Here is a 13234-nt window from a genome sequence, read left to right as displayed (position 1 = left end):
CGAGTCGAAAGGATCCATATTTTTTTTGAAGATAATTGAAAGTATGTAGAGAGGAGAAGAGAAAGTGTGTGAAATTTTTTATAAAATGGTAGGTATTTATAGGGTAAATGATTTTTTTTAATAGTTAATTTTTTTTATAAACCGTTGCCGTTTAAACGTTTAAATTTCACTCGTTACATCCAGTCGCAACGGCCATGCGATTCACCATCGACGAGCAAAAACGAATAGGGGGGGGGGGGGTGTTCCCCCGTCACGACGCCGTTGAGGAGTGTCACGTCAGCACCGTTGCTTCTCGTTTTGTCCATACCGCATGCTCTAAATGAATACCTTAGTAGAACTAAGGTAGACTCGTGGATTGCATCGGTAACTCTTTTGTAATTTGTATACATGATGTAATTTCAAATATTAACAATTTTAGAGCAATTTTATCAAGTGGAATAAATATATCAAAATAAAGTTTAGACCCGTACAAATATATATGAATAAAACAGAAAAAATAAATTGATTTTCTACCGTTTGGTTCGTGATATATACATCACGAGAGAAACTTGGTGATGATGGTTTAATCTTGTGAAAACGAGGGTTCTTTTTAACATCTTGGTCAATTATGGTATTTTTGTTTTCATCGTGTTTGAATCTTATATGCATTATATTATTATACACATCTTTTATAATTGTTTTAAGTTTTATCATTACTAGCTCCGGTTGTCTTCTTTTACGATTTTTATTTTTAGAATTCTTGGAGCATTTTATGTGTTTGAGACTTTGAGTGTATCTAATTGTTTGAATTGTAAATAGTTTGATTTATGAAAAATGATTTTAAATAGTTTGATTCAAGAATTAATATTTTACATGTTTATGAATTGATTTGTTTCTTAATATTTTACATCTCCTATAATAAAGGAAGGTTTTTTGCCACAAGTCTTTTTCTCTTTTATTTGGACACATGACATTTTCTAGAATTTTTAAATTTTCTATTTTCTACTTGTCATTTTATTGTATTTTTCATTTTATTTAATTAAAATTCCACATTTAATATGTAAGGTAATATATATATATATATATATATATATATATATATATATATATATATAAGGTATTTATTAGAAAGGGTTTATATATGTAATGTATTCAATACATTAAAACCTTATTAATTTTAATAATTCAAAAAAAAAATTCATTTTTCTTATAAATTCAAAATTTTCAAATTGTTAAAATTTCATATTTAACTTTTTAAAAAATAAGCCCATATAATACATGAGTTTCACACCTAATGTTTATGAATTAATTTGTAGATTGTTCAATTTTAGGAAACACACGTATTTTGTATAGATATTGGTAAAATGATTTTAGTGGTAACTCCTTTGATATTTGTAAACAACCTTGAATTATAATTGCTTTTGTATTATTTATCACCAAATGAGTAAATTGACTAGTGGAGTTTATACAGTTCATTGCGTCGAAAAAAAGTTTATATACTAATTTTTCTATAGATATTTAATTACCTGTTTAGTAATATAAAAAATGACAGTAAAATAATATGAATTAACGAATATATTTGATATTTATTGTAGTTAAAATGAGAATATATTACAAAAAAATCATTCGAACAAAAAATATTAATCATTTTAGTCGTTTTCGATGCTTTATGAATTGCGATTGGTAATTTTATTTAACTGCACAACAAAAAAATGTTTTTTAAATTGAAAGATGTTTAAAGAGGTTATATGATTTTAGTTTACATTTGCACCAAGATGGACCTAAAAAACAATTTGTGAATGCTAATGTTTGCATGTTGTCTGCATGGTAAGAGACCAAAAAAATTTCAAACAAAAAATAAACACCAGCTTACAATAAATTAAATAAGAATATAATTGCCCAATCATTATTTTTAGATTGATAAAAAACCCTCTAGAAAAATCAAGACCCTTTTTTTTGAACCAACAAATATATAATCTACTCCTAAATTAACACCTAATTCTATCTATGTTAATGACGAGACTTAAACCCACGATCTCAAAGAAGATGAACACCACTTGATACCGCTGATCTAGAAGCCCTTTGATAAAAATCAAGACCCTTAATAACTAGATTGTATAGCCCATATTATTAAAAAGTTATTAATTTAAATAGTAAAGCTTATGTAGAATAACATTAACATATTCAGTTTTTAACAAATTGATAACAATATATTGCGATATCAGTTACAAGTTCTTAGAAATTTCTAATATAATGCATCCTCTTTTTTTTTTTTTTTTTTTTTTTTAATTTCATGTGGGTTATGCGATTGTTTTTTAAATTATTCGGTTATAGAATATCAAATTAAAAAAAAAAATCAAATAAATATTTTTTTAATGTATATAAAAATAGCATAATAAGTTATTTTAAACATTGGAGAATGATAACTATATATTTTTTTTGATTATTTCCCACATAGAATTTTTTTTGGATTAATACTATTAATTAAGCGTTAATTATAGATAACAAAAGTTTATTTTAATTAATTTCTATTGATAAAATTTTAACAAAGTTGTTTAAATCTTGCAAAAAGTTAATTTAAATAGTTAACATGAAATTGTTTAAGTCTTATAAAAAATTAAATTTATTAATTCATTCATCCAAATATCACTTTAGAATAAGAACTACTCGTAATTATTATATGTCACTTCAATACCTGTTTCTTTGATAGTTCGGCACAAAAATAAATAGTTCGAAATTACGTTCCGAACCAAATGGTCACTTTTCGAAATCTTGAAAAAGTTGGTCATTTTGAATTATGAATTCGTTCCCAATAATCAATTTATAAGAGAGGTGATATTAACACTTATCTATTGATTCATTCACTTAAAAATATTTAAATTTTTATATGTTTCATTTTAATCAAAATGAGATTATCATGATATGAAAGTATAAAAGTCAAAATACTTTTTAAAAAAATAAATAAATATATGGATAAAAAAACATTCAACATACTTCTTGTAAATATCCCCAACGATTAACGTTCTTATCATAATAAAACCTTTTTAACATTATTTTTTTTTTTGTAAATTTTAAATTACGATAGCCACATGAAAATTAAAATAATGTTTAACTATCATCGTTTATAATTAAATATTATAGACCTAACATGAACATGACCAATTCGGTCTTGAACTTATTGCGGGGGGAAATATTTTTTTTTACTCTAATAAAAAACTACTCCCTCCGTCCCAATATTATTGTCCACAGACAAAAAACACAAAGATTAAGGAAAACATTAATTACCACTAACTTTATATAATAAAATGACAGTTTTGTCATTACTTTGCATTTAATGTTCTATTAAATGCTTAGTTGGTTAACTAATAATAAAGGGTATTTTGGTAAAAATGTTACTTATTTTTAGAAATAGACTATTATTTTGGGACAAACCAAAAAGGAAATATGGACTATAATATTGGGACGGAGGGAGTATATTATTTTGTATGATATGAATACTTTTATTGAAAAAAAAAAGATACAATATTCAGTTGCTTTCTTGTAATTACTAAAAATATTTTCTATTATTTTTTAATTTGTATATCTGCAAATATTTTTATTAAACTACGATAAAACTTTTATTTATTTATTTATTTATTTTTTATCGTGAGTCTTATCGTGAGGAACTCATGGTTACCACCAAAAAGATTTTCAAGAAAAAGAAAAGCCTTTCATGTGTGTCTTAAATGGTTCTTTTGATCCGATCCTAATATAAAACATCTGGTAAATTTCCGTAGTTATTATATCTAATCATTTGACCAATTTTATCTGAGTCAAACATCATATGACTTAAAATTCTCCATAAAATAATTGATAGCCAATACAAAAAATAAACTAATGGAGTTATGGTTTATACCTAACACTTGTGATTAAGACAAAAAAATACAAACCCAAAAGTCAAAGAGAGATACCCAAGTCCAATTACTACTTTCGGTTAATTTTGGGCTGATAAACAGTTTTAGGCTTACATATATATGCCCACTTTACCAAGATAAGATCTTTAAATTCGTATTATTAAACTACTAATTTATAGAGAACATTAAAAATTAGCTAGGTTGATATAACACTTCTACAACTCACAAAAATATAAAAACTGTTAATTTAAATCTAAAACATTTCGAGATTTTTGGGAGCAATATGTACGGAGACACAAAACCTCATCTATCCGTTTAACTACTGCCGAAATTAACGGTGTCTTCTTAGGATTCTCAAAAGTGCAACATATCGCAAGTTCTAACATTTGCACCATTTGCACCCGGATCTTTTCCTTCTTGTACACACGAAGCCCCTCATCAAAAACATCTATCATTTCCTTTTCTTGGAACATCAATCTCACCCATTTCGCAAGGCTAAACCCCTCTTCTTCTTTAACCAAATCCTTACCCGTACAAAGTTCAAGAACCAAAACCCCGAAACTATAAACATCACCTTGTTGGTTTGCACGTTTGACTTCTGGTGCAGAGTATTCAGATGATAAATCGATATTACTAAATAGCTGAGATATTCCAAATTCAGATATCTGGGCAACATAGGATTTATTTAAGAATACATTCGATGATCTTATGTTTCCATGACAAACACCACGGCCTCGTCCATGGATATGCTCGATACCACGAGCTACACCATAAGCAACCTTCATTCGAGTCTCCCAATGCAAACCCATATTACCTTTACCTCCTACACCAAAAAGATGAAAAACAAAAATTCAAGTTGTTGTATTCTATTTAGAATATCTGCTTGTTTAGCTGCATTCTGGACACAAAAAGCAAGATTTTGGATGTATTAGCTGCATTTAATACAATCCAAAATCATATTGTGGTCGAACTGAATGCAGCTAAACTGTTTGAGTCACAAAAGAGAAAAAGTTGGGGTTTACCATGTAAAAGAGAATACAAACTACCAAAGGGCATGTAATCATAAACAAGAAGGTGTTCATGCTTTGAAAACATGTATGCTTTAAAAGGCAACAAATTTTCATGAGAAACTTCTCCTAGTTCTTGAAGATTTTCTTTGCTTATTCCATAAACAAATTGTCCTCTCAATCTCTTGACAACCACAACTTCACCAATCTTCAAGAAAACCTTGTAAGTATTTCCTAGATTGCCCTTCCCAATCAACATAGCATCAGAAGACAACAAATCATGCAAATTATACGTTTTGTTGTTTTCTTGAATGAACTCCAGATTATTTTCTCTATCATCAGCCATGCTTATTGTACACAAACTTCAAATTTCTGACAAAAAACGGCGTCTTTTTAAAGAAAATTAAAGAATCTCTCATGTTGACTTTCTTAAATCAAATAGAGTTAGGTGGTTTATATAAAAAATAAGGAATAAAAAAAAACACACCAAACTATATATGTTAGATGAACATGAACCCACGTTAGGGAATAAAAGGAATAGAAATTCAATAGGTTTTAAATTAATCTGCATTACTTATCCTTTTATACGAAATGAAAATGAAGATGACAATATCTACAGAAAATTAATGAAGCTTAAGAGTTAAAGATCTATCCATATCCATTATAATAACTCCAAAATCAAACCATATTCTCTTCTTGTAATAATAAACAGCAAATTTGGAATGAAATCCGTTAGATCGATCGATCAATCCTTGTTCTTCAATTTCTCAATCCTGGCATTCAACTGTTCAACCGTGACGATCATATGAGTGACGGAGTACAACAACCAGTAAAAAACCAAAGCGGAGATGATCAACAAAACGTTACGCTGGCTCTTCATGAAAGATTTCTGTTGATGCAATTGCTCTGTTGGGGTACAGCTGGAATCAGGCGATTCACAAAGCTGTCTGTAGTTTTCGTATTTGTAGTAGATATCCATGAACAGAAACACGGAAAATGGGACGACGGAGAAGAATGGTTTCAGAAGGCTGTGGATGACGTGGACCAACCCTTTTCGGAGCGGACCAAGACCTGGCATCGTGAGAAGAAGGACCATGATTGCTTCTGCGCCTGTAGCGTACCCTAGCACCACCCATTCTAACGCCATTGTTGATTGATACTGTGTGAAAAACGAACGAAAAGAACGAACAAACCCTAGATCTGGTGTGTGTTTGATTGGTTATCGTGAAGAAGAAAGAAGAAGAAGAAGAAAAGGAGAAGGCATTTTAGTGGATGGTGGTTGGTTATTGGTTTTACGGGAGCTTCTGGTGAACACGTGGCGTTTTGCTAGCGAATTAAGGAAAATCTAATAAGGGAAATTGTTTGCGAGAATAAATCACGAATTAAATAACCAAATATTTTCTTTTTCTTTCTAAAGAGCAAACATTTATAAATCACACATATGGGAGTTCAAAGCTCCGTATATATGAATACCATACAAGTCTGTCTGTCTTAGAGTGTGGACGACAAGAGCGAACAGAGTCTAAAACCAAAATATATTATAAAAAACTGGATGACATTTGTTTATTTTAAAGGTCCATTTTTTTTCTTTCGTCCTAAAACCAAAATATATTTGAAACCACCATGATACCATGTTAAAACATCAAAAATATCACCTCACATAAACATGCTATAACATCCATTGTGTTATAACATTATTCTAGGAAATGACCACCGCTAAATAATTTACATGTTACCATTTTTTATATCTTTTTAATTGTTTATTAATAATTATAAAACCAAATACAAATATATAAAACGTACTATTGTTTATATATATATATATATATATATATATATATATATATATATAATTGTCTCCCCTTAGGAACAGTAAAGTTCCTAAGGTGTTGGCAGAAATAGTCCCTTCTCTTATACAAAGCTGTCAAATGTCGTAACTTTTCAAAAACATTTTGTTGGAGTGGGATGGTCAATGGTGGTGGCGGCCGGAGAGTCTTACTCACAGATACGTGTCCGCTTCTCCTTCTTCACCGTTTTGTTCTCCAATCAAAGTGTTACATATTGTCATCTCTCTCTCGATCAAAAGTATTCGCTACCTCGAGCCGCTTTGCAATTAGAGCATCGTTCCTTTTTCCTTTTTTTCTCTATCTCCACCCGATTGTTCACTTCTACATGTTCCTAATTTTCCAGATATCACCAACGGTGGAGCTTCTCTGAAGTCACCTTTTGACTGATGTGTTCAATCAGTCGGAAGGAAAGGGAGCCAGAGGCCACCTCCTCGCCACCGATTGTGGCTGCACCGGAGAAATCAACTGATAAGGTCGACTTCTACTACTATTGGAAGTCTCGAAGCCGGCGCCTCCATCGACAGCCACCACAGTTGGCATCGCCCAAAGAAAATCTCCGGTTGCTGACCTTGCCTCTGGATTTCGGTTCTGTAAAGATATACAAACCGTCGAAAATACCTTCCTCCATTACCGACTCCTCCGTTTGTCACCAGGAACTGTTTCCTCATTTATTAACTTCATCTCAATTTTGCGTCTAATATTTGGTTCATTTTTGTTTTGGGGAGAATAACTTTCATACTGTTTAGCGAGTTCAGGGTACCTGGGGAGACATGATGCATTCTAGCTGCTTGATGGAATGCTTCACCTAGGTTTCTGCATTTTTCTGTCTAATCTTTTTATTCAAGTTCATTTTTTTTGAAAATTGTGTCAACACTCCTCTTGATTGGTTCCTAATTTCCCCATAATGCACAAAACCAAGCGATTTTATCTACTAACTTAGCCATTGTAGGGCATTTTCATCTCTGCTATTGGTTTATAGATTGTCGATAAGTAAGTTGGACCATGTTGGATAAATAAGATAAACTTTAGAACGCTAACTTGCAGGTGAATTTGAATTCGAACTTTGGGGGATCAAGAAGAGTGACAATGAAGAAGATTGGTAGACATGTTGAGTTTGGTGTTAGGTCAGTTTCTTCTTCGATTCCATTTGATGTGTCGTTTCTTGGTGATTAGGATGAACTTCTCACGTGTAGGTAGCGATTTGAAGAAAGAGATAAAGTTGTTTTCCGAGGTCACTGAAGTGATTCTTCTAAACATTGAAGTTCTTTTCTTCTAAATATTGTTATACTAATGAATATTTAATAATTTTTTACACATAAATAGCCTTTTAAGAATTTTAATTTAAACAATTGCCTCCTCATACATGGAAACTTCATCTATGAAAGGTGGCCAGAAGGTGTTTGATGAAATGCCTATCCAACCAGATGTTTGGGTCTAATAGTTAACATAAGTAACTTGAGAGGTATGTTCTCCCTATATGAAGCAAAAAATGAAGAAATTAAATGGGTTTAATTTTTTTAGTTACAGGTTTCAGATTCATGGAAAGAACCCATATACATTAATAGTATCTTAAGATCAAGAAGAATCATTAAAAGTAAATCCTTTTACTTTTACTTCACATCCATAATTTTCCTTAGTGTAAGTAAATCATCTGATGCGTTTCATATATTGTTGTCGTATCTATAGGTAACATAAGATATGTACACTCAACTTGTGGCCTCGGTATGTGAAGGGATAACTGCTACAACTGAACATGGTGACGGAAATGCTTCAGGGGTACAACTTGTATTATTGATTCAGTTCATTGACTAAATGGGTGTTCCTTTTGCCTTAATAGGGATAGGACGACTTAATAGACAGGGAAATCAGGCTTTTCCTATTAAATCCCAATTAATTATTATTATTATTTTTAATACAGTCTCACTTTTACTCAGGCCAATGAGAGCAAATCAACAAAGAGATTTCTACACATGGCACAACAGGCATGCTTCATACATTTAGTGTTTTCTTTTTCTCTTTTTTATTCTCTCTTTATTAAAAAAAAAAAAATCCAATTGCCATGTATGAAAATATTTAATTGGTCAATTTTTGACATATGGCATGCTACAAGCTGAAGTTATTTGTTTCTCGTATAGTTAATGTTCTAGGGGAAGAAGCAGGAAGATAGACGAATGATAAAATATGTTGTTGTCCTGCCATTTATGAGAGCTACGCTTTATGCCAAATGGATTGTGAAAGAGATGATTTTGAGGACGAAGTACAGTTTAATGAGGAAGATGGAGATGCAACAAAGGACTGGTGCCTATTTACCGGTACTAACTTCATCCTTATATTTGTTGTTTTATTTAGTTATTTTATTGAATAGTTTATTATTATTTATAAAAGACTGGTCATTTGTAGTTTGACAACATACTGTCTGTGTACTTGATTTACAATTTTACATCTGAAATCATGCTACTAGATAGACACTGTGAGCCACCATCCATGTTTACTGAAAATAAATAAAAATAATTAATTACTTTTAATTTTTCATTATTTAATCTTTTTTTCCATTTACAGATGTATTACCTCCTAGACTCCATGCTACATAACTTCTACGACTATGCAACCAATGATCCAAAATTTCACCTTCTTATTCCAGAATTCGTGCATGTTTCTTTAATTTATATATATTATTTTCTATGACTAGATGAGCATTTTCGTCATTTGCACAAACAAGAAATCAAAAGCAAATCACTCTCTTACCTTTTTTAAGTGGGGAGGAGATATTTCATATTTCCGGTTGTGTTTTTGAATGGTCCATATGAAAAAAGATGTTTTTGACTTTTATACCCCTCATTTTAATTGAAGAGACAGACAAACACGATTTGATACTTTTTTTTTTCAAGAATGTGCTTCCAAGGTTAGGAATTTTTGAAGCTCATGGTGTGTAAGCCTTTCTAGAATGTTTTTGGTTCTTTGTAATTCTCTTTTGTTCGATGTATTTTTCATTTTATTTATTACCAAGATTAATTGAGTATTTTTCTTAATATGGGAAGATATTCTTAATATGAGAAATTCTTTTAATTTTCTTATAAGTGATTGTGGCTTTAGTTGATGTAAAGTTTTGATATGCTACTTTTATCTGCAAACAAATTTGTTTTTGACATTGCTAAAAAGTAGGTTGTTATCTATAGGATGATATTTCTTAATGCGATTCTTTTTTCTAGATTGATTTTCATTTGGTGGGTTTTTTTTTTCTCTTTATCTTTGAAGAATAGGATGATATTTTCTTATAATGACATTATTCTTAAATGAAAAGCCGAAATATAGTAAATAGCAATGTACTTTACTCTTTTTTAACAATACGGTCAACATACTTTATTTTTTCCCAAATCTGAGGTTCAATTTGCTGATAAATTACATTGCCAGACTTTCCCCGACCCGTACCGAACCGAGGGCACACCTCTAGTTTAAATTGAAAAAAATATATTACAAAAAAAAACATAAAATTGGAATTGTATGAAATAAACCATAATTCTTTTTTGAAGATGTATTGAAACTGTATAAGAATATGAAAAAGTAAAGAGTAAATTACTGAAATCGTCCCTATGGTTTGGTCAAAATTACACGTTTAGTTTCTAACTTTTTTTTCACTCGGATCGTTCCTATGGTTTGATTTTGTTGCGTTTTTTGTCCCTTACATACATAAAGTTAGAGACCAAACGTGCAATTTTGACCAAACCACAAGGACGAAAAATGCAACAAAATCAAACCATAAGGACGATCTGAGTGCAAAAAAAAAGTTAGGGACCAAACGTGTAATTTTGACCAAACCATAGGGATGATTTCAGTAATTACTCAAAACAAAAGAATGGGGTTGGATATATATATATATAGGGAAAAGTGAATATACCCTTAAGGGTATATAAGCTTAGGTACCCAAACTCACTATCTTACGTCATTTTGTATCATATATATATATATACATTGTAATTGTTCAGTGTTCTTATAATTCAACTTCTAACTTGATTTACTTCGAAGATTTTTATAAATTTCACATTTATTGTCCTCTTACATAATTTTCATTTTTAACTATAATATATATAGCTTAGTAATGTTCGACAAAAAGATGTAATGTAAGAGGAAGATAATGGTGGAATTTTGGAAATGTTGAACGTAAATCAAGTTAGGGTTGAAGTTTAAGAACATTATAATGAATATATCAAGCAAAACATTATATTATGGTGGGTTTGGGTACCTAAGCTTATATACCCTTAAGGGTATATTCATTTTTCCCATATATATATATATATATATATATATATATATATATATATATATATATATATATATATATATATATATATATATATATAAGTTGATTGTTCGATGGTAAAGTAATGTGATTGGTTGAATTCTCCGTTGAGCTATGTCTTCATTACCATGGCTTATAACACAACGAGTTTTGGGGGTGATGTTTGTTCCTCCTTAACGACGTTGTGGAGGTGCCATGTAGGCTTCTCCACGCCTTTGAAAGCTCATACCCAATGACCTTATAGGAGTAATATGGGTAAAAAAAGATACTCTAATCCACCACGCTACTATAAAATAGTCTAGGATGACAATGTAATTTGTGACTTGTGAGGTCATCATCAAAATGCAATATACTTTAGGAATATTCTAGGATGAAAATGTAATTTGTGACTTGTGAGGTCATCATCATAAGACAATATACTTTAGGGTGGAGGTATCTATATCACTATCACATCATTTTTTTCTCCTCTCATTTTTATTCCTTAATCCTACAATACATATAAACCTATATTTTTATCCTTAGTCCAATCAATTTTTATTTTTAAAATAAATGAACACTAATTAAAATCATATAAAACTAATTCATTAAATATTAAAAACATACAAAACTTATTCACAAACTAATTACAATCATACAAAACTATATATGATACAAGTGTTGAAGCCTACTATACAAGTGATGAAGCCTTAGAGAGAGTAGAGAAAGAGAGATAACTAGTAGCAAGTTAGCATACCCGCTTGCATACTCTTTAGCGGTACCATAACAGCGACGAGACCGTGACCTTGGAGGTATCAACGATACATCAATCCTTTTTCCCCAACCCGCTTCCCACTCCGTCCACCTTACATCGAACCCAACAACGAATATATAGAAAAAAAAAATATATTTTACGATTTGTTTTCTATTTAGATATATTTTTTTATTTAAAAAACCTTATAGTTTTTATTTTTTTCCGTTATGGCTTTTTTAGCATCAAGTAGTTCACTAGTAATATTATGGGTTTATATAAAGAGTAAAAAAAACCTTTTTACATAATTTTTTTTAGAAACCCTTATACTTTTACATAATTTTTTTAGAACGATAAACTCCACACAACCTCTAGTTTTATATGCCCAATATATATATATATATATATATATATATATATATATATATATATATATATTGTTGATTACGAGACTTGAAACTATTGGAAATGGTGTCTAAAATCATTAATTGTTTTAATAATATGTCTAATAATAGCATGACCATTTTGGGTTGACATCATAACCCAAATATCATGAGGAAATAGAGATTAATAATGTGTTAGTTTCTTAAGGAATCAATAAATTAATTAAAAATTATTTTGGTAATTAATTAAAAGGATTTAATTAATTAAAGATGTTGAATATTAATTAATCATAAGGATTAACTGGAATATTCCAGAAGTCTCTAGAGACATGGAAATGGACGGCTTCTAGATCCCTAGGATATGAATAAAGTTGGTTTGAATCTGATACGGATAAACACTAGAGTTTGTATCCATCCGGGATTCAAACAACTACCTATAAATAGACTGTTAGGGTGTACCCTAGAGCCAATAATTCCATTTCACAAAATTGTCCATACTCTGTCTCTCCATTTACAAATTTGAAATCTCATCCCCTCTATAGGGTTCTTGTGTTTTTGTACAAACCCTAATTTGTCGGTTCTTTCTTTTGCTATTTGGTGTGTGGGTTTGATTCCAATAGATGAGTTCCCTTTTGGATCCTTCATCTTACAACTAGCTGACACGCACGAGATGACAAACAAGTGAATATGAGGTTAGTAAGCTTACTTTTTTTTGTTTTTTTTCAAAGTATGTTGCTATGATAGTAAAACATCTATTCTAGGTTGCATGTGCACTTAGTTATATCAAATTTTGATTTTTCTGTTACATATGAGTTGTGTACTTGATGCTAATAATCCCCAATAGTGGTATTAGAGCCTATTTTTTTAATTATAAGCAAAAAATTTTGTAAAAGCTAAAGAACAAATTAAATCTGTCTAGTTGCAAGCGTTGCACGGCAACCTATTGGCCGCGATGCGCCAACAAGCTGGACATATTTCAAATTTAGCTACATTTCAAATGTCCGGGGATAAAGTTCTATCTTAAAATATTATTTTAACTGGATAAATCTGAATATTTAAATCTAATAATTAATTTGAAATATTATTTAAGTGGAATTTTAA

At 30.3% G+C, this 13234-nt stretch overlaps 2 protein-coding genes and 1 long non-coding RNA gene across 10 annotated transcripts; 1 reads left to right on the top strand and 2 right to left on the bottom strand.

The window, feature by feature from the left end:
• Nucleotides 1–3926: 3926 nt before the first annotated feature.
• Nucleotides 3927–5258, bottom strand: LOC145099981 (putative inactive receptor kinase At1g48480). The gene is made up of 2 exons (XM_079037435.1): nucleotides 4895–5258; nucleotides 3927–4695 (listed from the first exon to the last, which is right to left on the bottom strand). Exons 1-2 carry the CDS (start codon nucleotides 5223–5225, stop codon nucleotides 4115–4117), a joined length of 912 nt encoding a protein of 303 aa, XP_078893561.1. The 5' UTR covers nucleotides 5226–5258; the 3' UTR covers nucleotides 3927–4114.
• A 174-nt stretch (nucleotides 5259–5432) lies between these two features.
• Nucleotides 5433–6199, bottom strand: LOC145099980 (uncharacterized). The gene has a single exon (XM_079037434.1). The coding sequence runs from the start codon at nucleotides 6024–6026 to the stop codon at nucleotides 5625–5627; it is 402 nt and encodes a 133-aa protein (XP_078893560.1). The 5' UTR covers nucleotides 6027–6199; the 3' UTR covers nucleotides 5433–5624.
• Nucleotides 6200–6859: 660 nt separating this feature from the next.
• LOC145101143 (uncharacterized) lies at nucleotides 6860–9758 on the top strand. Of its 8 annotated transcripts, XR_013705495.1 has the most exons (8): nucleotides 6867–7535; nucleotides 7771–7850; nucleotides 7920–7957; nucleotides 8112–8320; nucleotides 8413–8502; nucleotides 8661–8708; nucleotides 8862–9038; nucleotides 9286–9756. It is a non-coding gene; the product is annotated as an uncharacterized LOC145101143 (long non-coding RNA). The 8 variants fall into 8 exon arrangements; XR_013705493.1 differs by having other exon boundaries at nucleotides 6863–7535; nucleotides 7771–8188; nucleotides 8248–8320; nucleotides 9286–9757; XR_013705490.1 differs by having other exon boundaries at nucleotides 6864–7535; nucleotides 7920–8320.
• The last annotated feature ends 3476 nt before the right edge of the window (nucleotides 9759–13234 follow it).

The sequence above is a fragment of the Lactuca serriola genome, chromosome 4, assembly GCF_051521515.1.
Source record: "Lactuca serriola cultivar US96UC23 chromosome 4, Lser_US96UC23_V15, whole genome shotgun sequence".
Taxonomy (NCBI): domain Eukaryota; kingdom Viridiplantae; phylum Streptophyta; class Magnoliopsida; order Asterales; family Asteraceae; genus Lactuca; species Lactuca serriola.
This window is presented reverse-complemented; position numbering and strand designations above follow the sequence as displayed.